Consider the following 27,167-nt stretch of genomic DNA (forward strand, 5'->3'; position numbering starts at 1 on the left):
CTCTTCACTTCTGAACAAACAAGTGTCAAACCCCCTCTCTAGCCCTGGCCCCCAAACCTGAATCCAGGTTGCTGCAGACCCCCAACGGGAGGAAGGAGGACTCAAAGCTCCCAACCTAGTCTTGGCCCACACCCCACATCCATGAGGTGCTGGGAGAGGGGAGATATGAACTGGAACAGGACTATTATGCCCATTTAACCGATTGGGAAATGGAAGCCGAAGAGTCTAGGAGATCCAGAGAGTAATGTGGATTTTCTGTCCTCAAATTCCCACAGATAAACCGGCCCCCAGTGAAGCTGACCCTGCTGACGTGCCAAGTGAGGCCAAACCCTGAGGAGAAAAAGTGCTTTGACCTGGTGACCCGTGAGTAGTCCCTGTTTCCTCCCCCACAACTACCCAGAGCTTCTCTAAGAGACCTATTAGCTCCTGGGAGGCTTCAGTTAGGGACCTTTGTCTAATTCCACATGTGTTTATCAAATAGCTGCCACTGCAGGCATCAGATAACTTATTAGGCCCTGGACACTCTTTTTTATTTTTAAAGATTTTATTTATTTATTCATGAGACAGAGAGAGAGAGAGAGGCAGAGACACAGGCAGAGGGAGAAGCAGGCTCCATGCAGGGAGCCTGACATGGGACTCGATCCTGGGTCTCCAGGATCCCGCGCTGGGCCAAAGGCAGCACTAAACCGCTGAGCCAAAAAAAAAAAAAAAAACACTAAGCCACCCAGGCTGCCCAGGACACTCTTTTTAGAGGCTTCACTCCACATCCCATTAAACATTACAATGTACCTACATCCCACATTATATATGATTAATTCTGTAAAGTAGATATGAATGGATTATTTCTTCCAAATTTTCACTCTTCATCCTTTGGAGGCTTTTATGCTAGGCTTTACGTGGGGCCAGTGCAGGCCAAGAAAGACCTAGATCTCATCCTCGGGGAGGTCTCTCTGGCAGGGATGTGATGTGGAAACTCAGAACTGTAAAATGATGGGGAGCATCCAGAAGAGAGGTGCAGATATAGCACTGTCAAAGATAAGGGAGGGTAAGGCCTGCCCTGCTGTGGGGAATTGGGAAAGGCTGCTTAGAGAGCATTTGAGTGGAGCCTTGAAGGACACAGAATGCAGTTTAGGGGAGGACGTTTCAGGACAGGATTGGCATGATGAAAGGCATGGAAGCAGGAGAGTGGGTCTGACCAGCACAACAGTCTGGCAGCCGGTACAGATTGGGCGGGGGGGAGTTGGAGAGCGGGGAGACCAGACAGGAGGCTGAGGACTCAAATGGGGTGGTAGCAGTAGGTTCAGAGGATAGCCTGACTCTAAGGTAGGTGGGGTCCTGTGCTCTGGGAGAGCTCCCTAGACGCTGGGACAGAGGGTGTTGTTGGGATCCTCCTTTAGAGGTGACTTCTGAGAAACTGCCCATGCTGCCAGCCACTACCCTGCCAGCCATCACCCTCCCCACTCCCAGCTAGGCGCAGCCTGCCTCCGCAGGCACAAAAAGCTCCACCTGGACCCAGCGGTTTGGGTGAGGGCTCCTTGGGCCCAGGGCATCCACAGGATTTCTCCCCTTCTCCCCACAGACAACAGGACCTACCACTTCCAGGCAGAGGATGAACATGAGTGTGAGGCGTGAGTGACCCCGCCCCCCCCACCATGGCCTGCTTGGGGGTGGGGTCAGGGGAGTCCTAACTACCCCTAGCCTCGGGGGACCCCACCCCTGCGGGTATCACTCCCATGCACCCTGCGTCCCCCTCTAGGTGGGTGTCAGTGCTACAGAACAGCAAGGATGAGGCCTTGAGCAGTGCCTTCCTCGGGGAGCCCAGCGGCGGCCCAGGACCCTGGGGGGGCGCCGGGCTGGACGGGGAGCCCCAGGACCTCACGAAGCTGCTCATCGCGGAGGTGAAAAGCAGACCCGGGAATGGCCAGTGCTGCGACTGCGGGGCTGCAGGTGGGCCGTCGGGGCGGGGAGGGGGGGAGGGGGCAGCGGAGGGGAGGGCCCCCCACCTCCAGGCACGAGTTGGGCTCTAACCTTGCAGACCCCACGTGGCTCAGCACCAACCTGGGCGTGCTCACCTGCATCCAGTGCTCGGGCGTCCACCGCGAGCTGGGCGTGCGCTTCTCGCGCATGCAGTCCCTCACCTTGGACCTGCTCGGCCCCTCCGAGCTGTTGGTGAGGGCGGGGCGGGGCCAGGGGAGGGGGCGGGGCCCGGGGAGGGGAGGGCCCGGGAGGGGCGGGGCTTGGGCCGACGGGCTCCGCCCCGGGGGTTGTGGGTCCTGTGGATCCGGGACGCCCTCGGGTGGGTGGGGAGGCTCGGGGCTCCAAGGGGGCGCTGTCCTAACCGCCGGCCTTACCCCCACCTCTCCCGCGACCCCAGCTGGCCTTGAACATCGGAAACACGCGCTTCAATGAGATCATGGAGGCCCAGCTGCCCGCACGCGGCGGCCCTAAACCCTCAGCGGAGAGTGACATGTAAGGGGACTCCCAGGTTGGGGGGAAGGGGGGCGTCCTGGCTGGGAATTCTGCTTCCTCAGGTCCATAGTCTCCGGAGGGTCCTGAACCAGAAGTCTGGGGAGAAGGGAGCCACACATCGGGAGGGGTCCAGGACATGGATGGTGGAAAGGAGACCCGGAGCTCCTGTGGGGTGGTTCCAGGGGTCGCTGGATGGAAACGGCCCTTGCCCTGAGATGGTGGTTGACTTCTGCAGGAACACACGCAGGGATTACATCGTGGCCAAGTACGTGGAACACAGGTTTGCGCGCCGGTCCACACCCGAGCCCCAGAGACTCCGGATGGCCATTTGCAACCGGGACCTCCTGTCCGTGCTGGAGGCCTTCGCTAACGGGCAGGACTTCGGACAGCTGCTGCCTGGGCCCGAGGGGCAGGTGAGGACCACCCCCAAGGGCCACTTACACCCCACCGACTTTCTACTCCCCAGTCCTCTTTGGGTCCAGGTGTCCCTCCGCCCTGGCCCGCCTCTGACATCTGCTTAAACCCCACCCCTCAGAGGGGTAACCGGGTCAGAGCACTTCAGTCAGACAGGCCGGGGCCAGAGTCCTGGCTGCGTGATCTAGGCAGGTTACTTAACTTCTCTGAGTCTCAGTTTCTCAACTGTGAAATGAGTTAATGATAGCACCCACAGGGTTGGAGTGAGAATGAAGTCGTGTGTATAAAGGGCCAAGCACATATTATGTGTGCAAGAAATGTTCATATCTTTCTTCTTGACTAGCCTTGGAAACGGGTAAGGGTAAGTCAGATTAGATCAGGGAACGCTATTGCATTGGTGATTCTAGTAACAAACATCACATGAGCGGGGGATGGGGGTAGGAGGGGAAGGGTATCAGAGATGTTTGAAAGGTTAAATTGACAGGAGTTGCTCACTGTAGATGAAAATTGAAAAAAAAAAAAAAAAAGAAAGAAAATTGATGTCCTGCCTTGGAGCTGTCTGTCTGATATCTTGGTGGGGCTGTCCAGTGGGCAGGGAGGGGCAGCACTTAGGTGAGGTAAGAATTTGGAACAGCCTGCAAATGAGTGATAGCTGAAAGCATGAGGTTAGCTGAGCTCTGGGTGGGAGAGCTTGAGAAAGAAGCACAGAGAGAGAAAGCCTAGTTTGGGAGGAACCTATTACTGGGGCGAGAGGAGACGGGGCTGCTGAAGGAAGCAGTGAAGCAATGGTCTCTCACCCTCGTCCCAAACATGAGGTACCAGCCCTGCAGTCTCTTCTCTTGGGGCCCTAGCAGCTTTATATCTGGAGGTGTCAGGGGCAGCCAGAGTTCAAGAGGATAGTGCTGGGCTGCAGGCAGGTGAACTGGGGGAAATTCAGAGGTCTGGACGTGTACCCAGGCACCTGGAGAGCTCGCCCTGCACTTGGCTGTCAGAATCGCCAGCCAGGCCTCCCTGCCCCTGGTGGACTTCATCATCCAAAATGGGTGAGAACCTCCCTGCCCATCTGCCCACCTCCTCACCCACCTCCTTATCCTCCCCCTCTCCCCCGTCCCTTTGTCTTCTCCCCAGTCCTTCCCCCTCCCTCTTTTTTCCCCTGACTTTGACCCCTTCCCCTGTCCATTCCCCCTCCTTCCTCCCTGACCCCCCACCCACAGAGGTCACCTGGATGCCAAGGCTGCAGACGGCCACAGCGCTCTGCACTATGCTGCTCTCTACAACCAGCCTGACTGCCTCAAGCTGCTGTTGAAAGGGAGAGCTGCGATTGGCACAGGTGGGTGGCCACCCACTCCACAAGACTCCCATCCCTACTGCCCCTGGTGGGAACTTCCTGCCTTCTTCCCAGACTGAGAGCCCTGGTAACAGGCATGGACTTTGCGGACAGACTTGGGTTCTAATCCTGGCTTGCCTCTGACTACCTCTGTGGCCCTGGGATTTGTCCACTCACCTCTTGAACCTCATGTATAAAATGGGTATAATATGACCTAGTAGACCTGCTGAGAAGATAAACATTCCTGAAAGTACCTAACCAAATAAATACTAGCTGAACTCAAATAATAGTGATAATGACAGCCACTACTTACTGGTTAACATGTGCCTTGTAACGCACCAGGTGCTCTACACATCGTAACTCGTTTAATCCTCACAGCAGGGACGCCTGGGTGGCTCAGTGGTTGAGCATCTGCCTTCGGCTCAGGTCATAATCCTGAGGTCCTGGGATCGAGTCCCGCATTGGGCTCCCCATGGGGAGCCTACTTTTCCCGCTGCCTGTGTCTCTGCCTCTCTCTCTGTGTCTCTCATTAAAAGATAAATAAAAATCTAAAAAACAAAACAAAACAAAACAAAAACCCTCACAGCAATGTCATCAGAAAGTTACAAGTATTACATTCATTTTATAGATAAGAAAATCACGGCCCAGGGAGGCTTAGTAACTTGCCCAAGTTCGTACAGCCAGGAAGTAGCAGAACCAAGATTCAAACACAATCTGATTCCAGAGGCCCATCTTAACCTCTAAGCCATAATGCCTTTTGACCCTGACCATGACCCTTGACTTTACCCCTCACAGTGAACGAGGCAGGAGAGACAGCTCTGGACATAGCCAGGAAGAAGCAGCACAAGGAGTGTGAGGAGCTGGTGAGGTCTAGGAAAGGAGGGGAAGCCCCTGACCCTTCCTCTCTCTCTGCTGAGCCCCTGACCCTCTGAACTGCCAAGGCTTTGTTATTGGCAGCTGGAGCAGGCCCAGGCTGGGACCCTCGCCTTCCCTCTGCACGTGGACTACTCTTGGGGAATCTCCACCGAGCCTGGCTCTGACAGCGAGGAGGATGAGGAAGAGAAGGTGGGTCCCCACCCCGTCTCTCGGGCCTTCGTTAGACAGCAGACAGAAAGAGCCAGACTGGACCTGGTGGGGAGGGGAGTAGGGCTGAATTAGAGGAACCAGATTGTCCTTTCTTCCATACTTTTGACTCTGCAGCGCTGCTCCCTGAAGCCCCCAGCCCAGGCCCGCTGGGCCAGTGGGAGGATCGACCTCAGCAACAAGACCTATGAGACCATCGCCAGCCTGGGACTAGCTGCCCCTCAGAGCCAGAGTGAGGTCGGCCCTCCACCTTTGCCGGTCAAAAACCTTTCTCGAACCATGGTCCATGGGCGTGCAGGACACGCCACTGGAGGTATGGTTGGCTGCCCAGAAAAATGCTCAGCATGCCATTCCTGAGGGACTGCTAGGTGCCAGCGCACTAAGAGGGCATGTGATAGTCCGTGCTACCCTCCTACCCTCACAATCACTTGTCAGGTCGAGGTTATCCTCCTTATGGGTAAAGGAACAGAGATGTCAAGTAACATGTCCAAGATCCCATAGCTAATAAGTCCCCGATGTGGGAATCAAACCCAGATCTGTCTTATTCTAAATTCCTCAATGCTTTACTTAAATAAAGAGTGAAGGATTTATTGACTGTCCACTGTGTCTCTAGTATTTTGGGGATGACTGAGACACAGTCTAGTGGGGGAAATAAAAGCTGGAGTGCGATTCATTACAATATTCGACATAATGGTATAGAATGTAAATCCCACTCAACCTTCCCTAAAAAAAGAGTGTAAATCTCAAAAGGACAGGAACCTGAGTGTTCTGTTGACTAGTATTTCTCCTGCACCTAGTACAGCGCCTACCTGGCTGTCTCAAGAACTATTCATTGAATGAACAGGCTGGTTGTGGGAGCTCAAGAGAGGGAGGGGCATGTCCTATTGGGACTGACGGGTGGTTGAGGAAGGCATCCTGTCAGGGTAGCACCTGAGCTGAGCTGAGGGATGAACAGAGGAGTCCGAACTGGGGAGCATGGGGAGCAGAAGCAAGATAGTGCATCAGTGTGGCCTGGCTCTCAGAGCAAATGAGACAGAAGCATGGTGGGGAGACGTTGGCAGGGACACCAGACAGGTGGGTGAAATGGGGAGTGGGGGGCAGCCGTGTTGGATAGTAAGAGATAAAGACAGGCTTTGTCACTTTTGATTCCAGATCGTTCTGAAGTCCCCAGCCTGAGCTCAGAGCCCTCTGGGGCCCTTGAGAGCCTAGGCAGTCCACCCTGCACCACTTCCAACCTCACAAGCCCCGTGGAAGCTGCGGGTCCAGGCCAAACCCCATCCAGCTCTGAGGAGGGCCCCTCCCGACCCAGCCTGACATCTGGAACCACCCCTGCAGAGATGTACCCCCCAGTCAGGTTCAGGTGAGAGCCCAGCTATGCAACTGAGCAAGTTTCCAGACCCCTCTGTACATCATTTATTTCCCCACCTGTAAATGGTGCCTGCCTAAAGACTGGGACACCTCCCAGCTCAGAGGCCCATGACCAAGGCAATATGCTAGCCCTTAGTAGAGGGTGAGTGGACCCTTTGCTTTCACACACCTGCCCCCTGAGTCTGGCCTGGAAAGCTGGGAAGGAGCCTGGGACCCAGACCGCTGCAGATGGAATAGAGAAGGCCCAGTCCTGCCCATGGAGCTTCCAGAGGTCCTCGGTGGAATCTTGGCTGTGTCCCTTCTCCAGCCCACGATCCAGTCCTCCCTGCCCTGCAAAGAACCCTTTCAATTTGGAGCTTGGGGAGTAGATACAAGAAAGCTCCAGAGCCCTCAGGAGGCTAGTTCCAGGCCTCTGCAGCCTGTAATGGACCCAGCTAGGAGCCTGGAGGACTCTCTACCCACCTGTCTTAGGCCCCAGCCTATATCTGAGCTCTTTCTCCCCCTCTCTAAGAGGCTGGCATGAGGTCACCTTGGCCTTTCCCTGCCTTCCAGCTCCGAGAGCACTCGTTCCTATCGGCGGGGTGGGCTGGAGCCTGGAAGATCGTCCCTCAACCAGGCAGCCTCTGCCCAGAAGGAGCATGCTGGTATGAGCTCTGGGACTGTGGTTTGAGGGGTGGTGGCAGGACCCATAGGAGGCAAGAGTTAGTCAACAGTAGGTGGTTGGGGTAGAGGACCTCTCCCTGTGACTGGGGTACATATGAGGCCAGGTGGCCACAGTTTGGCCAGTCCCTGTCCTGGTGTACCCCCTTCCCACTCCAGCCCAGGACTCATGAAGCTGGAGAGAGCCCAGGTCCTGAGGGACGGCAGAGGTGATGAGGCCCGAGCTCTGGATAACAGGGGAGGTTAGCAAACCTGTGTCAGCCAGGCTGGTGGCTCACTGCCCTGCAGATGAGGTGGGATTAGGGCAGCCTGTACCGGCCCATGGTTTGCCTAACTGTCCCGTTGATTAGGAGTCTCCTGGAATCCTCTCACGCTGCCAGCCCCCAGGCATAGAGATGTGACAGGGACGAGGCAAGAGCTGTCACCCTTAACCTGACTGAATCACGAAGTATCTCACAGTTACCCACAGTTAGTTGAGGAACCGGGGAGTGGGCACAGGACAGAGCCAGCGTGGCTGAGATTGAAACTCCTGCTCCGTGTTCCCCTGGGGTCCCTCAGGGGTGGCTGTGGTTGTCTGCTCTGGGAGTGGGAGACAACAGGGCCAGGAGTTGGGTGTCTCTGAGGAATGGTCATCTTCACTCCATCAAAGTCAGGCACCAGACACCGATCTGTGTCTACAACCAGGTACCATCGCCCAGCATTTAGTAGATACTGGTCGTTCAGATGGGTGTGATAAGAAGAGCTCGGGCTGTAGGAGGTAGGGGCCTCAGAAAAGTGGCTTGGCTTCTTCAAGCGTCAGTTTCATTGTCTGTTAAATGGGGATGATTTCATGAATCTATCATAGGACAGTGATGGAACTGAGGGAGATAAACAGCTGGTGTATAATACAGGCACTCAGAAAATGTCAGTCTTCATTCTTCTCTCCACAGGCTGGCTCCACTGAAGGAGAGGGCCCAAGGATGGGGGTTTTCCTGGAAACTCTGTGCAGCTTTTACAAGACTAGCTCCTTGCTGGCCCTTACATGCCTGAACTACCCCCATGTTGGATCCCAATGTTCAGAGCTGGGACTTGAGCCCACAGGACCGGGGAACTGAAGTGTCTGTTCCCTTGGGTCTTGCTCTGTCTGTCCCTTGTGCATCTGGGGCTGGCCTTCCTCCCTGCCATGGGCCTACGCCCCCTGCAAGGATTTGGGATCCTTCCAAGTTAGGCCTGATGGCAGCTCTTCCTCTCTATCCCGTCACCACCCAGGGAGCCCTACGGCTGGGTCGGAGTGCTCTTGAGCTAGCTGTGGCTGCAGAACCCTCAGTCTCCTCAGACCAGAACTGTGTTTCTCCCATCAGTCTGGGGGCTACATAACAGTGGGACCAGCCCACCTTCATCATCCAGACCAGGGATTCTGGCCCCAAGGGACTGTCTTCTTGAACATCCATCGATCTAGTATTCCTTTACTGAGTTCCTCTCTATGTCCAGATGCCACATGAGTAAGATAAGGGTCTTACAGATGTGGTCCCTTGCTGGGACACTGATCCCAAAGGCTGGGCTTGGGAATGGGCAGGGCTGGATTCCAGGGAATGGTCCCAGGCCCAGGGGCAGACAGGTGATCAGCTGGCTTACACCGACGTGACATTACACCATCTACAGCTCACATCCATTCTGGTTGGCCAGTGCTCATGCGGTACTGGCTGTTAGGTAAACACTCAATAGCACTCCTTTCGAGGGACAGCACAGCCTTCCCGGGGACCTCTGTCCAATTCCCCAGCCAGGAAGTGTAGACTAGGAGTAACCCCTATTTGCCTACTCTCCTTGATGCAGCAGGAAGGAAAGGAATGGTCTGGGATGATTGATCTTCCCTTCTCTCTTTTTTCTTTGGTCAACTCAGGAGCCTTCCAGTCTTGGGGAAGGAAAGAGCTAAGAACGGAGGAAGGAGAAAATAAGAACAGGAGGGCAGGGACTAAAGGTTCTGCTTCCCAGTCCCAGAAGTGTCACCGTGACTTTCAGCCCCATATTTGAAAGCAGATACAGCTACGCCATCATCAGTCTCTAACACAGTTGTATGGGCACCGGGCGCTGGGCCCTGGCAGGGATGGGCCAGGCCAAACAGGAGAGGCCAGCGGGTGCCAATGGCCAACGAAGCAGTCTGGCCCTGGAGGCTGGGCTGTTTACCCTGGAGACCTGACTGGTCTGGGATCCCACAGGAGCAGGGCTGTCTGCTGGGCCCTCCAGTGTCTGGTTTTGCTCATCTCAGACTTGTTATTCCACACATCTCTAATAAAAGATTTTTTTAAATTAAATTCCAGTAGTTCCATTTGTGTGATCTGACGAACAATAGGGACTAGGTAGGAATCCTAGGGCCTGGAATTCTTTCTCTGGATCTACTAAGGAAGAGGGCGGGGTTTGCAGCAGTGCAAACGGTTTGTAACCTGGGGCAATTTTGCCCTGGGGGATGTTTGGCAATGCAGACTTTTTTTTTGGACCACTCCCAACTGGAAGGTGCTACTGGCATCTAGTGGCTAAAAGTCAGGGGTGCTGGTAACCATCCCATGGTACACAGGTCAGCCCCACAACACTGCATCATCCTATCCAGAATTCCAGACTGTTAACAGCGCCCAGGTGAAGAAGCACCAGTGCAGAGGAAATATGCTGTGGGGTGGGGAGGATGGGGAGACCAGCAGTTGAAGTCTGCCACAGTCCTTGTCTCAATTTGAGGTCCCCAGAGACAAAGATTTGGGGGCAAGTAGTTTATTATTTACAAAGTGATCCCAGGAACCATAATGAGGTAAGGACTGGAACAGTAGGTCAAAAAGCAAAAGGGAGTGTGTTAATGAGAGGTTACTATACTGAACTAGGGTTTATCTTGGGGACCTTTGAGAGACGATGGATTAGAACATGTCTTCAGGGCGCCTGGCTGGCTCAGTCAATAGAACATGAGACTTGATCTCCGGGTTGTGAGTTCGAGCCCCACATTGGGTGTAGAAATTGCTTAAAAAAAAAAAAAAACATATTTCTGAGTTGTCCCACTGAAAGTGACACTGGTCTCTCACTAGCTGAGGGGTCTTTCCTGGGGGTGTTAATTCCCAAGCACCTCCAGCCTGCTCTGAAGCCCTCATTCCAAAACGTGGGAAGGTGATGCATCCAGGAACTGCCTGCTGTGACCTCTAAGAGAGGACGAGTAGACAGGGAATATGGTAGGTACCAACAGTGTCTGATACGGTTGAACTGTGCAACCCTGGGCTTCTCTGAGGCTCAGTCTTCCCATCTGTACAGTGGAGGGTTGGTCTTTATGTTTACTTAGGGTCCTTTGAGCCTTGATGATGTAGATGTCTTGGCTTGTGCTGAGGTCATACAACTCAGGGTGGGAACTGTGTGGAAGTTTGAGGAAAATCAACTCTGTTTATTTTTTAAAATGGAATCTTGGAGCACCTGGCTGGCTCAGTCAGGAGTATGTGACTCTTGATCTCAGGGTTTTAAGTTTGAGCCCCACATTGGGTGAGGTTACTTGAAAATAAAATCTTGAAGAAGAAGAAGAAGAAGAACAAGAGGAAGAGGAAGAGGAAGAGGAGGAGGAGGAGGAGGAGGAAGAAGGAGGAGGAGGCAATCCTAAGTAACTGCAGACCGCTGTCCCTTCAACCCACCTGGGAGTTGCTCAAACTCCCATCCCAAACTGATAATCTAACCTCCTAAAAGTGGCCCCAATGCAGGTGTTGTCAGACCCCACTCATCTCTGGCTTTCTCCCCTATTTCCTCCCAAACCCACCTCAATGCTACAGCCCCACCAATATTTCAGTTCTTCTGACCCTGACACGCCAAGCACACTCCCATCCCTAAGCCTGGCACATTCAGAACTCCTGGAGGACTGTTTTGGTCCTCTGGATGCCCAGGGCTGGAACTGCTGGGCATGTAGTAGGTGCTCTATAAACATATGTCGAATGAATGTTCCTTCATCTCTTATGTGAACACTCCCTTCCTGCCCCCAATTCCCACCCTGCACTTCTGCCCAAAGTTTAAACTTCGTTTCTTCAGAGCAGATGACACCTCCACTGGTGCAGGTCCCCTCAGATGTGTCCTTAAGGTATCCTCATTTCTTTCTGACCCTCATCCCAGTTGTGATAATACAGAATTGATTGTGTCCAAATTTGCTTAGGTTTCCTCTTGCCCTTAGACTGCATCTCAAGCTTGCTGGGACTAGTCTGTCTTGTTTATCACTTGAACACTCAAAACGCATTTGTTTAATGAAAGAAAAAAAACCCCACCCCTTCCTACCATAGTCTCAGCAGCAGCAGTTAGAAGCCAGATGAGTGGTGATCCAGGCTGGGATGGAAAAAAAGTTCTCCCAGGAAAGTCTGGAGATGTCACGGAACACCCCAAGCAACAGCGCCCTACTGTGTACACGGCACTGATCACTTTTCACGCCTCCCCTGGGGGTCCCTAAGCGCGTCTCCCACTGAAAAGGATCATTTTGTGTTCATGAAGCTCACTAGTTCAGGACTCTTCCCAGGTCTGCTGGGGGCACGCTTGGAAGGTCGTTCTAGAGAAACACAGATGTGCGCACAGCCGTGGGGGGGGGGGGGCACAATTCTGTTTGCTTCCTTTCACGGAAGATGACCCCTCCAAACCCAATCCCACTGGGGAGGTAGTAACCTGACCTTGAATAAATAACGGGCACCCATGCAGCTGGATCGGTATTTCGCAAAGTCTGGTGCATTAAGAATCTCCCAAACCCTCACTGCTCAGAAAGCAGTCCCAGAGGCAGCCCGGCCGGTTGCACTCGGAGCTTATTAGAAATACAAAACCTCCTCGCAACAAGCAAAATAGACGGAACCAGAGGGCCTGGAGCCACGTGTCCACAGGCCGTGTGCGCGGAGGAGCGAGCACCGGTGCAGCAGAGCTGGATTTAAGGACCGCGCACGAAACATGACCCGAGGGCACCGAGCAGCCCGCGCCGGGGCGCAGGACGGAGCTGGGTCCGCCGCTTCGAGCTGCGACGGTGCAAAGACGCGGGAGCCAGGACTCGTCCCGGGGCGCTGGGGGCCCCTCGGGCGCCAGGCTCGGGTGTCGGGCCCGCGGCGCCCCCGCAGCGCAGCCTCCCTTCGGCAGCAGGGCCGAGGCGGAGGGCCCCGTCTCGCGGCCTCGTCCCCCTGGGAGGCGGCCCGGCGGCGCGGGCAGACTTTGCCCGGGCGAGTCCTTGAGGTCTATATTTAGCGCCGTCACCCCTCCCCCTGCGGCCGCGAGGCGGGCGGGCCGCGGGGGTGTGGGAGGGCCCGGCCCCCGCCCCCGCCCCGGGCGTGTGCGTCCTGCGGGTTTGGGGCCCGCGCGGTCGCGCGCCCGCCGCCCTTGCGCTCCCGCGGCCCCGGGCCCCTCGGCCGGCCGGGCGTCGTGCGCCAGCATGGGCCAGGAAGAGGAGCTGCTGCGGATCGCCAGGAAGCTGGAGAAGATGGTGGCCAGGAAGAACTCGGTGAGGCCGCGGCGCTGGGGCCCCCGCCCCCGGAGGCGCGGCGCGTGCGAGCCGGAGTCCCGGGGGCGCGTGCTGGCCCGGCGCCCGGGAGGCGCGTGCGGGGCGCCGGGCCCGAGGCAGGCGCGGCTGGCGCAGGGCTCAGCGCCCCGGGGGCACTGCCGGGAGCCCCGGGGGGCGTGTGCGTGGCCCCGGGCGCCGGCCCCGTGGTGCGGGGCCCCAAACGGCGCTGGTGCACGCCCCTCTGGGAAAGAGGGGTCCAGGGGCCCCGGGCAGCTTATGCAGGGCCCGGCAAAGCGAGCGAAGAGCCGGGGGACCTGCGAAAGGACTTTGGAAGTCCCAGCACTCGAGGCGTGTGCAAAGTACCGGGAGTGGCGGCGACAGCGGGGCGGGGAGGGGGACGGCGGAGGGCGGGGGGGGGGGGGGGATGGATTACAAAACCCCGGGTGGCCCGAGAAGGGGCAGAGGAACTTGAGCCGATGCGGGGTGCCGAGCCGCCTCTGTGCCTCTCACCCCACTAGTGGATCTGGGTCAGAGCCCCCCTTGTGACCGCGGGTCCCACAGCCTCCCAGCTGCGGGCGCCAGGAGCGGCTCTGCTCGCAGCTTTCCCTTAAGTTGGCCGCAGGGCGGGGCCCCGCGGGCGGGCGGGCGGGGGCCGAACAGGTGCCGGGGCAGCCGCAGCGCCCTCGGGCCGCGGGGCGGGAGGGGCTGCGGGCCTGGGCTGCGGGGGCCCGCGGGAGGAGGAGCCCGACCCGAGGGGATCCCACGGCCCTACCTGCGGGGCCCTGGACTTGAAGTTAATGTTTGATCTTCACCGTGATCTTTGCCTCAAGCGGGCGGGCGGCCACGGAGTTGCCTGGCCAGAGCAAACTTGGCCTTGGGTCTCGGAGGGCCTGGGCACACCCGGGGAGGGAAGAGAGGAGAGCGTCGCCCTTGGGACTGCTCCCCCACCTCACCCTGGACCGGGGCCCTTCTCGTCCCACCATCCGTAGCCTCCGGCTGGAACAGGACCCGTCTTTCCAGCCCATTCTGCAAAAGAGATGGCCCCTAAGGGAGGTTTTAGACCAGGTTAGCACCAAGAATCACTAGAGCCCTGGAGTGCCCAGCAGCCCTAGAGCAGACACAGAGTTGGTGTCTGTATAAAGACCAGAGTCTACCAGCTTCCTCACCGTAAGAAGGAGATGAGATTATCTACCTCCTGGGAAGGAGTGTCTCTGCTTGGAGTGGTGAGGGTGGAAGAGATGGGAAGCCCTGGGGAGGACTGCACGGGTGCTTTCCGAGAGCTACAGAATGACACTTGGCTTTTGCACAGCCAGGCGGGACAGAGAAACCTGCGGGATGCTGGGAGCCCATCACCTTTACACGCCCAGCCTCCACCCACCCCACATTCCCAGATCCTCCAAAGCCAGTGAAACTGAGCCTGGAGTCAATGGGCACTTTCCCAACCAGGAGTCGTAGAGCTCAGCCCAGGTCTTCGGAGCTAAATTCCACATCACAGCCCTGTGCCTTGCTGACCCCAGGCTTGGGCCAGGAGATTCTAGGCTAAGGGGTGGGGGGTGAGGGGGTACAGGGACACCTGAGGAAAGGCAGCTTGGGGGATTTAGAGCTCCGACTGAAGAGGAGGAGACCTGCCCTGCCCTCCCCGCCTCACGCCTTTTATGGCCCTACGCTCCCCAGTCTGCTTTCCCTTTCTGGGCCTCAATTTCTTCTTCTGTGAAATGGGAAGAGGAAACTGTATGTCTTGGGAATGGATTCCTGTGGAACTACCCAGAAGTCTCTCCAGGAAAGAGGCAGGTCTGGCCGCAGGGTCTCTGTAGCACAGAGCTCCTCTGCAGCCACGTCTGCGCCTGGGCTCTTGGCAGCATCTGGGTGGGCACAGAGCTCTGGGCCTGTGGCCGAGAGAGGTGGGGCCTGCTCTGGGAGCAAATGTGGGCCCGCCCAGCAGTGGTTAGGGAGAGGAGGACACACTTCCTGTAATAAGACGGATCCTCCACGTTGCAGCTCAAGCCTGGGACTCGCTTCCAATTGCTGAAGTCCCAGCAACTTGCTTAGGGCTTTTGTCAGATGCTGTGAGTGTACAACTGAAGCAGCTTCAGACATACAGCCAAACACCAACAGCCACAGCTACACATACACATAATTACACACAACAAACACGGCTAGGCACACACAGCCACGCACAGCAATAGCCAGACAAGCATCTATACACAGAACTGGACGTGAGACATGGCCACTGGTGCTAATGTGACAGACGCACTGACCATTATACTTCCAGGAAGACACACACGTGAGTGCACAGCACAGCCACCCCCATACATGCAAAGCTACAGATTTAGCAAACAGCCATACTTACACATTCAAGGATTTTAACACGGGCATCATCGCACAGAGATGGACACACTGCTTGGAGCTGCATATACACAGCTCCACACATACCAAAGGTACTGCTGGCTGCACATCCCATCCCTGTATACAGGTAGACACACCTGGCAACTCTTGCACCTGGCTTTGTAAGCCCAGCTCCAACCCGGCTCATGGCTGTTCTTTTCCAACATGACCCAGTTGTACAGTGTGACATACAGAGACACACACCCAGTGGTGAGCTGCAACCAGCATAATATCCATTGTTGATTTTTCAGGAATTTTGCAAGCTGGTTGTTAAATACAGCCATTATGGTATTTTCTTAATTGACTCTAGTTGACAGCCAATGTTACATTAGTTTCAGGTGTACAACATAGTGATTCACCAAATCTCTATATTATGCAGTGCTCACCACAAGTGTGACTACCACCTGTCACCATACGATGCTGTTAAGATGTCACTGACTACATTCCCTATGTAGAGCCATTTATTTTAAAAATTAAATGATGTGGGGAATCCCTGGGTGGCTCAGCGGTTTGGTGCCTGCCTTTGGCCCAGGGCGTGATCCTGGAGTCCCGGGATCAAGTCCCACATCAGGCTCCCTGCGTGGAGCCTGCTTCTCCCTCTGCCTGTGTCTCTGCCTCTCTCTCTGTGTGTCTTTCATGAATAAATAAATAAAGTCTTTAAAAAGAGAGAGAAAGATTACTTTCCCTCATGAAAGGTACTTTAAAAAAATTTTAAATGATATGCTTAGAATTAAATAAATTATATATATTTAAGATATTTATTTGACAGAGTGAGAGAGAGAGCGAGCGCAAGCAGGGGGAGCAGCAGGCAGAGGAAGAGACACAGGCTCTCTGCTGAGCAAGGAGCCCGGTGTGGGACTTGATCCCAGGACCCTGGGATCATGACTGAGCCGAAGGCAGACGCTTAACTGACTGAGCCACCCAGGCACCCCTGAATAGTTTTGTTTTATTTTATTTTATTTATTTTATTTTATTTTATTTTATTTTATTTTATTTTTATGAATAGTTTATTTTAAAAACAAAGGTACTGGGTGTCTGGGTGGCTCAGTTGGTAGAGTGTCAGACTCTTGGTTTCTGCTCAGGTCATGATCTCAGGGTCGTGAGATAGAGCCCCACATCAGGCTCCACTCAGCTTGGAGTCTGCTTGAGATTCTCTGCTTCTCCCTCTGCCCCTCTCCATGCTCCTGCACACGTGCCTGCACGTGCACTCTCTCTCTCTCAAATATAAAATAAAATCTTAAAAAAAAAACAAAGGTAATAAACACTCCAAAGTCATCACTGCTAGTTATTTTACTACATTTCACTACCGTCTATGGTCTAGAGCTGATTTACTTCTATTACATCAATAGGGTGGAAATAGGGTTTAATGGTGTGGTACTGTACATCTCTCCCCAGTACCTCCTTTAATTCAGTGACATGTTGGTAGCCAGAAATTGGCCATGGGAGGATTGTTTACACTATAGATACTGACAAACATTACAAACCAGGCGGCTTTTCTTTTCTTTTTTTTTTTAAAGATTTTATTTATTTATTCATGAGAGACCCAGAGAGAGAGAGAGAGGCAGAGACACAGGCAGAGGGAGAAGCAGGCCCCATGCAGGGAGCCTGATGCGGGACTCCATCCTGGGTCCCCAGGATCACCCGCTGGGTTGAAGGCAGGCGCTAAACCACTGAGCCACCTAGGGATCCCAAGGCGGCTTTTTTGTTTGAGAGCTGGGTGTTAAACGTTGAGCAACATGCCCCTGCTCTGACTCATGCTGCTACTCCGTGGTTGCACGTGTCTAAATAGCTGTATGTCCATACCTACACAGTTTGTATAGTGGTTAGAGCCATAGGGCCTGAGCTCAAATCCCAGCTCCATGCCTCGTAACTCTGGGCAAATTATTTAACCTCCTTATTTCTTGGGTTGCGGGTCTGTGAAAATGGGCTAATAACTCGGTAAGGATGGGAGTAGTAATAGCGTCTACCTCGCAGGGCAGGGCCAGTGTGAGAGTGAGAGCAACTAATGCAGGTGAAATACTTAGAGCAGGGCCCACCCAGCACAGAGTGAGCCTTGAATCTAGTGGGGCATGTAGAGTTGTGTGTCCACAGGTGTGTGTGTGGGCATGCACATCCACAGGTCACGCCTCCGAAAACACACTGCAAACCCAAGTTCCCAGGGAGGCTGAGGGCTTGCGGAGGGCAACCCTTGGGATATGGTCCTGGCACAGAAGACTGGCGGGGCAGGGAGCTGGCAGCTGGAACCACACAATGAGACCAGGGCAAGGGTCATGCCGGACACAGTCAGCTGGTGCTCCCCAGGGAACTGGTCTCAGGACAGGAGGCAGGGCTGGCCTCTAGAAAGTGGGTGGAGGAAGGAGAAGGCTGAAATGGGGTAGGGGTTGCTCAGGGCCTGGCAGCCAGCAGATTTGCAGATCTGAGGTTCCTTTCTTCCCTTCCCACTCTCCCTTCCCGTCTCTGCTTTCTGCTTGAGTCACTCACTCAGGGAGCACTGAGCTGTGTGCTGAACCCTGAGGTTTCAGAGAGTAAAACAGCCCTCTTTACTCAAAAGAAATGAAAGTGTGTGTCTGCACAAGGACTTGTGCGTAAATGTTCCTAGCAGGTTCATTTGTGGTAGGCCCAACTGGAAACTACCCCAGAGCCCTACTGACAGGTGAATGCAGTATATCTCTATAATGGAAAACAACTCGGTAATAAAAAGAATTATAAGTAAGTAAGTAAAATAATAAATAGAATTATTGATCTACTCATCAACATAGATGAATCTCAATTACGCAGAGTGAAGGAAGCCAGATGAGAAAGGCCATCACAGTACTGTTTAAATAAAATCCTTTAAGGGACACCTGGGTGGCTCAGTTAGTTAAGCGTCTTCCTTTGGCTCAGGTTGTGATCTCAGGGTCCTGGATTTGAGCCCCACATCAGGCTCCCTGCTCAGGGGGGGAGCCTGCTTCTCCTCCTTCTCCCTCTGTCAAAGAGATAAATAAAATCTTTAAATCCTTTAAAACGCAAGTGCATCTACAATGACAACTGAATAGGGTGGCCTGGGCCTGGGGTTCGGGTGCAGGGAGGGAGGGGTTACAAGGCGGCACAAGGAAACTTTTGGGGATGACAACTATGTTCTTTCCTTGATTGTGATGATGGTTTCATGGGTGTATACAAACCTCAAACGTGCAGTCTATTGCATGTCAGTTATATCTCAGTAAAGCTATTTTTTTTAAAAAAGGCACGATCCTCACAGTTGGGAAGCAGACACAGACACAAAAGCAATATCCAGAAACCATGAAGTAATTAATTTTAGAGAGAAGAGATGGGGAGAAGGGACAGTAGAAGGGACAGCAGAACTGTGGCCGGGTCAGGATGGGTGGTTAGAGCTGGGTGCCGACTCAGAGGGGTGTGAGGCCAGCTGGGTGGTGGGAGATGAAGTTAGGGAGCTGGTCTGGGGGCAGAACCTTTCCCCTCTCTCTCTCCCTCTTTCTGTCCCTTGCCTGTCCTTCGACCACTTATCTACCTGTATCCCGTAGCTGAGCAGTCTCCCCTTACCTCCTGTACCCCTCTTTCCTGCCAACACCACACAGTGTAGGAAGGGGCCTGGGACAGAGTCTATGGCCTCCGTCCTCACCTTGTGGCCTCCCACAGGAAGGGGCCCTTGGCCTGCTGAAGAAGCTGAACAGCTGTCAGATGTCCATCCAGCTACTCCAGGTGGGGCAGGAGTGGGGACCCTCGGGGGGCTGTGCCTGAGGGTTGGGGAAGAGGAAGGCCTGGGGTGGGGGAGACCCCCAAAGGTGGGGTCTAAGGTTTCTGAGGGGAGGGCCTGGGCACAGGAGGTCTAACACTCTGAGGGTGGAGACCGAGGCCCTTAGATTGGGAATGCCCGTGAGAAGGATTGATTTGCTTTCCTTGATACCCCAATACCTCAGCCCTGGGCCTATGGGATCCAAGAGGCCGGTGATCCAGGGAGAAGGAAAAGTCGCCCACTTTCAGACCCTCCCTGTGTTGCCCACACTGCCCAAGCATTCCCCAAAGTTCTTGGCCCTGAGAAAATCAGCACAGACCCAAGCTGTAGTAGCCAGAGCTGTGTCTTAAGTTGAAACTTGAACTCAGAGACACCAGGAGGTGGAAGTGGGGAGGGGTCCTCAGCAGCAGCCAAATCCACCACGGCCTCAGCTTCTCCCCCAAGCTGGGTGGTCCACCAGTGCTGGGACCGGGCAGGTCAGAGCCTTAGGTACGGGACTGGGGTTGTTACATCAGCCGGGGCTCAGGGGAGGCTGGGGTTCTGGAGAGGCCGGGGCTGGGGAAAGGGTGTGTTGGGCCAGGGCAGGCCTTGCCAATTAGGGCGGCCAGTCCTGCGTGTCCCTTGTAAAACCAGCCCCTGACCCTCTCACTTTGCAGACAACCAGGATCGGAGTCGCCGTCAATGGGGTCCGCAAGCACTGCTCAGACAAGGAGGTGGTGTCTTTGGCCAAAGTCCTCATCAAAAACTGGAAGCGGCTGCTGGGTAAAAGCGGGGAAGGCCAACTTTGGCTGGGTTTTTCTCCCATTCTGGGTCTGGCTTATATAGCAGGCACTCGGTGTGTGTTTGTTGAATGACTTGATAAATGACAGATGGCCTCTTAAGTGGGGAATGCCAGTGTTTGTCTACACAGTGCACCATTTGTAGACGTGAGTTTTTGGGTACGTGTGCCTATCTATGTATTTCCATGTGCTCGTGTGTTCATATGCGTAGCACATGTCCATATACACACATTTGTATGAATATGGTATGTGGGCAGATGTCTTTCTCTCCCCCTATGTGAGCGTGGATTTGCACACATATGTACATGTTGTGTATGCATCTGTATATAAATGTGTTTGTGTGTGTGTGCAGGTGTGTTGGGGGGTGTGTGCAGCTGTCACTTTGTGCCCTTTGCTTCTCCCTCCCCAAAGCCATGGTTGGTTCTGTTGAGACAGAGCTGAGTTTGGGAACAATGCCATGCTTTCATTTTCAGACTCCCCCGGGCCCCCCAAGGGAGAAAAAGGAGAGGAGAGAGACAAAGCAAAGAAGGAAAAAGGGCTCGACTGTTCCAACTGGAAGCCAGAGACAGGCCTTTCTCCACCAAGGAAGAAACGAGCCGAAGAGCCCAAAGACAGGTATTTTTTTCTGGGATGAAGAGAAGGGGGCCCACACTTGTCATGTCCTCTGCCAGCGTCCCTGTTTATATAACTGGAATTAATCCTCATGTCCTGGGAGGAGGGACTGCTCTCATCTCCTATGTGTGGGGCTCCCTCTGGGGTCTTCTTGGGCTTTATCAGACAGACCCATAAAACCCAGATAGGCCATCCCCGGACTGCCTTCACCGGGAAGGACGCCGGGGCAGGAGGCGCAGCGTGCCAGCAGGGCAGGCCCAGGCGTCTCTCATCTGCTCGGGGACCACACAGCCTCCAGAGCTACTCTCAGGCCCACCCAGGTGCAGGTAATGAGGCCACAGTGGAGGGGGGATCCCCTTAACTTAGAAGTCGAAGCTGCCAGGATCCCAGCAGGATTCACTGTACTCAGGGCAGCCCCCAAAATTTATGTTTTTCCACTAATTATTTATATTTCATTCAGAGCCCTTCCTGTCTAGACATAATTTACCAATCAGGGCTCATTTGCCATAAGCAATGTTGCCTGGTAACGCAGCTGACATCGCACCCTTGTCAGGGTTCCAGGTAAATGGGGCTAGGAACTAACTTAACAAAAAAGTAAAGTGTTTTGTTGGCTCTCTATTCAACATTTCCATTTAGTGAGGAGGAAGCCGAAGGTTGGGGAGCAGGGACTTTCCCAAGAACACACAGCTATTATGTGGCCGAGTGGGATCCCATCTTTGTCAGACCCCCAGACCTCTGCTGAGAAGAATAGAATAGTTGTTTGTCTTAACTCTGTGCCCATCCCCCCTTGGCCACCTAGCCAGGGTCTCCCAAACTGCATGACTTCAGATAGACCCAAAAGCCTTATATCCATGATAGTAGATAAAAGCCTTCATTGATGTATAAATCAATCTTACCTGTTCCCTATGTGACTAGAGCACTTAATTCCTCAAGTGGGTGGGAAGGGTCTGCAAGGACAATTGTTCACCTAATGGATAAGAAGGCAGTATTAGATAATACTGAATAGTATTTGATGGCAGATAATAGTAGGTATTATATGGATAATGTCATCTGTGATATATCGACTTTTTAAAAAGATTTTATTTATTTATTCATGAGAGACACACAGAGAGAGACAAAGACATAGGCAAAGGGAGAAGCAGGCTCCCTCTGGGGAGCCCAGTGCAGGACTCGATCCCAGGACCTTGGGATCACCACCAAAGCCGAAGGCAGATGCTCAACCACTGAGCCACCCAGGCATCCCAATATGTCAATATTTTTAATGAACATACTTTTTGACCTAGTATAGTCACTATAAAGAATTCATTTTAGGGTGGTCTGGATAGCTCAGTTGATCAACTCAGGTCATGGTCTCAGGGTCCTGGGATCGAGTTCCGCATCAGACTCCCTGCTCAGCAGGGAATCTGCTTCTCCCTGTACCTCTCCCCCGCTGCTTGTGCTCTCTCTCACGCTTGCTCGCTGTCTCTCTCTCTCTCTTTGTGAAATAAATTTTTAAAAAATCTTTAAAAAAAAGAGTTCATTTTAAGGAATTAACCAGGTTAGAGGCACCCGCTGGCTCAGTTGGAAGAGCTTGCAACTCTTGATCTTAGAGTTGTGAGTTCAAAAAAGGAATTAGCAAGATTAAAGCATAGACTAAATGTTGTATTTGTAACATTTTTCTGCTGGCATTTCTGAAACATTTTTAATCTCTGAACTCTTTTTATTTATTTTTTTTAAATTTTTATTTATTTATGATAGGCACACAGTGAGAGAGAGAGAGAGAGGCAGAGACACAGGCAGAGGGAGAAGCAGGCTCCATGCACCGGGAGCCCGACGTGGATTCGATCCCGGATCTCCAGGATCGTGCCCTGGGCCAAAGGCAGGCGCCAAACCGCTGTGCCACCCAGGGATCCCCGTCTGAACTCTTTTTAAATGAATGTTTATTATAATCCTATACAACAAATATTTTGCAGAAAACGCTTTAGGGAATGATGCTGTAGAAGGAAAGATCTTACCCAGGAGGGAGATATATCTCCATCACGCTACTCCCACTTTGGTCTGTGCAAATAGCTGTGGGGCAAGGATCCTAAATATCCTTCCATGCACAGAATAGTCCTATGCATTGAAAAATCACTTATTATGTTTAAAGAGCCGATAGGGGGCAGCCCTGGTGGCACAGTGGTTTAGCGCCCCCTGGAGCCCGGGGTATGATCCTAGAGACCCGGGATCGAGTCCCACGCCGGCGCCCTGTGTGGAGCCTGCTTCTCCCTCTGCCTATGTCTCTGCCTCTCTCTCGCTCTCTCTGAATGAATAAATAAATAAATCTTGAAAAAAAAAAAAGCCGATAGGGCCTCCGTGGAGAGGCAGTGCTAGGTAGAAAAAAATCTAAAGACGTGAGAAAATGTTCACTAAGTATTAAGAAAAGCTGTGTGTGTATGATAGAGTATATACAGTATGATCCCAGTTTTATAAAAATTAAGTAAGTGAAGGGCACCTGGGTGGCTCAGTCAGTAGAGCGTGTGACTCTTGATCTTCGGGTGGTGAGTTCAAGCCCCATGTTGGGTGTAAGGTTTACAAAAAAAAAAAAAAAGTTAAATGAGTTTTATGTATATGTATAGGAAAAAAGATGAGAAGGATATATACCAGGATGGTGATAGTGATTATATCTGAGTGGTAGGACTGAGAAGTTTTTTTCCTTCTTCTTTTTGCAAATTTCTCTCTTATTTTTTCCAATAAATATGTGCTATTTTTTATTAAGTGTTCTTTTTTTAAAGATTTTATTTATTTATTCATAGAGACACACACACACAGAGGCAGAGACACAGGCAGAGGGAGAAGCGGGCTCCATGCAGGGAGCCTGACATGGGACTCAATCCCGGGTCTCCAGGATCACACCCTGGGCTGAAGGCGGCGCTAAACCGCTGCGTCACTGGGGCTGCCCTGTGCTAATTTTTTTTCAAGATTTATTTATTTATTTATGATAGACATAGAGAGAGAGAGAGAGAGAGAGAGAGAGAGAGAGAGAGGCAGAGACACAGGAGGAGGGAGAAGCAGGCTTCTTGCAGGGAGCCCAATGTGGAACTTGATCCCCTGACCCCAGGATCACACCCTGAGCCAAAGGCAGATGCCTAACCACTGAGCCATCCAGGTGTTCCATGAAACTGTTTTAAAGAAAAATATATCTGTGATTATAATTAGGAAAAGCTTCATATTCTGTCTTCTATGATAAAATTTTAAAATCTGTAGTTTTGGGTTTCTTTTCACAATGATCATTGCTTTTGAAATCAGAACAGATAGGGTTGCCTGGGTGGCTCAGTGGTTGAGTGTCTGCCTTTGGCTCCCAGTGTGATCCTAGGGTCCCGGATGGAGTCCTGCATCAGGCTCTCTATAAAGAGCCTGCCTCTCCCTCTGCCTATGTCTGTGTTTCTCATGAATAAATAAATAAATCTTAAAAAAAATAAATCAGAACAAATAATATTTTAAAAATAAACAAGTAAAGCGATAAAAATCAGTTGTAGAAATAATGGAAAATACAGAGAAAAAGGGAGAAAAATCACCCACATTCTCACCACCCAAAGACAGTCACTCAATATTTTGGTATATGGTCTTTCTTTCTATTTTCTTTGGCTGACTTTCTCTACAGTCATCACCAATTTTATAGTCTTCCTAAAATGGAATACTTGTCAAATGGTTCTGTAATCTTTTTGTTGTTGTTCTGTTCCTTTCATTGTGCTCACTTTGCAATTTTATTCTACTTGGAGAAATCCTGACATCTAACTTTTCATATGGCATGTTTTAATTTTGCAAAGGGGATAGAAGTTTGGCTGGAAGGGAGTTAATGTTTCCTGAATATCACTAGGCCAGCTCTACTAGTGCTTCCCCTGTGTTCATGCTCTGGCTGGTTTGGCCACATCTGGAGCAGGTCTGAGCATCTTGACCAATGAAGAACCAGGATGGAGAGGGTCTTATGAGATAAAATTGAAAAGACTAGAGGGTGGACCATTGGGAGAGGATACCAAATGGGATATGGGACTACCTAGCCTTTAGAATAGGGAGTATAGGCATCTGGGTAAAGGCAACAGCCTGAACACATACATTTCCTTTTGCTCCATCTCTGAATCCCACTAAAGAATAATTAAAGGGATTTTTTTTAAAGGCCTATAAGGATGACACGTATGGGAGATGAGACAATTGGAGAGAAGAAAGCCAAGTTCTGGACTGAACTTAGTCACTTGTTCACAACCTTAACCTCTGAGACTCAGTATTGTGGCCTGAAAAACGGGCATCATTTTCTCAGTTTTTTTTCCTCTTAAAAATAAAATGTTTTATTTGTAATATATCCTAATTATATTTATTGTTTTAATTTAACTATTTTGTATTATATTTATTTTATTATACAGGTAATTACTTGCTCATTATAGAAAGGTTTTTTTTTAAGATTTTATTTATTTATTCATGAGAGACACAGAGAGAGAGGCAGAGGGAGAAGCAGGCTCCTCTGAGGGAGCCCAATACAGGACTCCATCCTGGACTCTGGGATCAATCCCTGAGTCGAAGGCAGACGCTCAACGGCTGAGCCACCCAGGTGTCCCTGTAGAAAGTTTTTTTTTTAAAGATTTTATTTATTTATTCGAGAAATAGATAGAGAGAGAGGCAGAGACACAGGCAGAGGGAGAAGCAGGCTCCATGCAGGAAGCCTGATGTGGGACTCGATCCCAGGTCTCCAGGATCACGCCCTGGGCTGAAGGTGGCGCTAAACTGCTGGGCCACGGGGGCTACCCCCCCCCCCCCCAGAAAGTTTTAAAAATAGGAATGCCTGAGTGGCTCAGTGGTTGAGCATCTGCCTTTGGCTGAGTGTGATCGTGGGGTTCAGGATCAAGTCCTGTATGGGGCTCCCCACAGGGAGCCTGTTTCTTCCTCTGCCTATGTCTCTGCCTCTCTCTTTGTGTTTCTCATGAATAAATAAAATATTTTTAAAAAGAAAGTTTTAAAAATACAAATAAAATTTAAAATCCATTGTCCAGAGACAAGCATATATAATAATGTAGAAGTATCCCATGTTTAAATATATATATGTCAAAAAATAAATAAATAAATTATATATATATATATATATATATATATATATATATATCGTTTATGGGTGCCTGGGTGGCTCAGTTGGTTGAGCATACAACTCGGTTTTGGCTCAAAGCATGATCTCAGGGTTTTGAGATGGAGCCTGGAGTCAGGCTCTATGCTCAGCGCAGAGTCTGCTTGAGATTCTTTCTCTCCCTCTCCCTCTGCTCCTCCCCACTGTGTCCCCCCCCAACACTCATACTCTCTAAATATATATATATATACATACTAAATATATATTTATCATTTATAATGATCATTTATAATTATATATATCTTTCCAGACTTTTTTGCATGCATCACACTACCCATAAAATACTTATTGTGTCCATAACATGGAACTAGACTCTCTATATTATTTTATAACTTTTTGCATGCATATATTTATATCAACAGTAAGGCATGTTTACTGTAAAAAGTTTAGAAACTCAAACACAGGTGATCCCTGGATGGCTCAGCAGTTTGGCGCCTGCCTTTGGCCCAGGGTGTGATCCTGGAGTCCCGGATCGAGTCCCACATGGGGCTCCATGCATGGAGCCTGCTTCTCCCTCTGCCTGTATCTCTGCCTCTCTCTCTCTGTGTCTCTCATGAATAAATAAATAAAATCTTAAAAAAAAAAAAAAAGAAAGAAACTCAAACACAAAAGAAAATAACAGAAATAACCACTGTTGGGGATCCCTGGGTGGTGCAGCGGTTTAGTGCCTGCCTTTGGCCCAGGGCGCGATCCTGGGGACCCGGGATTGAATCCCACGTCAGGCTCCCGGTGCATGGAGCCTGCTTCTTCCTCTGCCTGTGTCTCTGCCTGTCTCTCTCACTGTGTGCCTATCATAAATAAATAAATTAATTAAAAAAAAAAAAGAAATAACCACTGTTAATATTTTGATGTGTACCTTTCTCGTCTTTTTTTTTTTTTTTTTTAAGACAGGCCTGATGGGTAGGGGGGAGAGAGAATCTTAAACAGGCTCCGCACCCAGCAAGGAGCCCGACCAAGGGCTCAATTTCATGACCCTGAGACCATGACCTGAGCCGAAATCAAGAGTTGGATCCTTAACTGCCTGAGCCACCCAGGTGCCCCTACATTTAACATCTTGACCGTTCTCCTGGGACATTATACTGTTAATGCTAGTTTACTTTTCTCTGTGAAATGAAGCTCTCACTGAGGCTAAGAAGGGAGTGAGGAGGTTGTCTCTCCACCTTGTAGGGAAAATTAAGTTGGCAGGGGTCTGATTTCAACTATATCGGTGAACTTTTCTTTAAAAAAAAAAGATTTTATTTATTTATTCATGAGAGACACAGAGAGAGAAGCAGAGACAAGGACAGGGAGAAGCAGGCTCCCTGCAGGGAGCCCGATGTGGGACTCGGTCCCAGAACCCCCGGATCACGACCTGAGCCAAAGGGAGATGCTCAACCACTGAGCCACCCAGGTGCCCCCGGTGAACTACTACCATTATTTATTATATAAATACTAACCATATTAGTGACATTTAAAATAAAAACGAGGGCCACCTGCCTGGTTCAGTTGGTGGAGCATGTGACTCTTGGTCTCGGGGTTTTGAGTTCAAGCCCCACGTTGGGTGTAGAGATTACTTAAAATCTTAAAAAAATAAAAATGAAAAAACATTTGTCCACAGTGTGCCACTTCCAACAATGAAATAGCTTTTGGATGTGCTCTTCTCTGCCAGTCCTGATCTACTCATATACATAATTTTTCTATTCCTATAGGCAGAGGGTACAATTATGTCCCTGTTGATCTTCCTGTTGTATTCTAAGCATTTTTTTTCTTGTTCC

General features: G+C 51.6%; 2 protein-coding genes across 8 annotated transcripts in view; both read left to right on the forward strand.

Moving 5' to 3' along the window:
* Positions 1–9,612, forward strand: part of ASAP3 (ArfGAP with SH3 domain, ankyrin repeat and PH domain 3) — a 49,387-nt gene extending 39,775 nt beyond the window's left edge. Inside the window, exons 12-26 of one of the 4 annotated variants that reach the window (XR_013380578.1) lie at positions 276–363; positions 1,580–1,628; positions 1,757–1,947; positions 2,036–2,169; positions 2,375–2,469; positions 2,705–2,882; positions 3,841–3,926; positions 4,098–4,213; positions 5,006–5,073; positions 5,168–5,275; positions 5,411–5,606; positions 6,446–6,653; positions 7,214–7,305; positions 8,251–8,802; positions 9,201–9,340. Coding sequence is in view for 3 of the 4 variants with exons in the window: in XM_077899163.1 (XP_077755289.1) it covers positions 276–363; positions 1,580–1,628; positions 1,757–1,947; positions 2,036–2,169; positions 2,375–2,469; positions 2,705–2,882; positions 3,841–3,926; positions 4,098–4,213; positions 5,006–5,073; positions 5,168–5,275; positions 5,411–5,606; positions 6,446–6,653; positions 7,214–7,305; positions 9,201–9,331 (1,740 nt within the window). In the remaining variant the exon portion in view is untranslated. Of the gene's footprint in view, positions 1–275; positions 364–1,579; positions 1,629–1,756; positions 1,948–2,035; positions 2,170–2,374; positions 2,470–2,704; positions 2,883–3,840; positions 3,927–4,097; positions 4,214–5,005; positions 5,074–5,151; positions 5,276–5,410; positions 5,607–6,445; positions 6,654–7,213; positions 7,306–8,250 lie in introns of those variants that run through there. The other 3 variants (XM_077899164.1, XM_077899163.1, XM_077899165.1) reach the window with 3 other exon arrangements.
* A 2,581-nt stretch (positions 9,613–12,193) lies between these two features.
* The window catches only part of TCEA3 (transcription elongation factor A3), a 42,568-nt gene continuing 27,594 nt past the window's right edge, over positions 12,194–27,167 (forward strand). For 3 of the 4 annotated variants that reach the window (XM_077899172.1, XM_077899175.1, XM_077899173.1), the window contains exons 1-4: positions 12,616–12,773; positions 18,795–18,857; positions 19,548–19,653; positions 20,144–20,285. In XM_077899172.1, the coding sequence (XP_077755298.1) occupies positions 12,705–12,773; positions 18,795–18,857; positions 19,548–19,653; positions 20,144–20,285 (380 nt within the window). In that variant the 5' untranslated portion in view covers positions 12,616–12,704. Of the gene's footprint in view, positions 12,283–12,615; positions 12,774–18,794; positions 18,858–19,547; positions 19,654–20,143; positions 20,286–27,167 lie in introns of those variants that run through there. The other variant, XM_077899174.1, reaches the window with a different exon arrangement.

This window comes from Canis aureus, chromosome 5, assembly GCF_053574225.1.
Source record: "Canis aureus isolate CA01 chromosome 5, VMU_Caureus_v.1.0, whole genome shotgun sequence".
NCBI classification, from domain to species: Eukaryota; Metazoa; Chordata; class Mammalia; order Carnivora; family Canidae; genus Canis; species Canis aureus.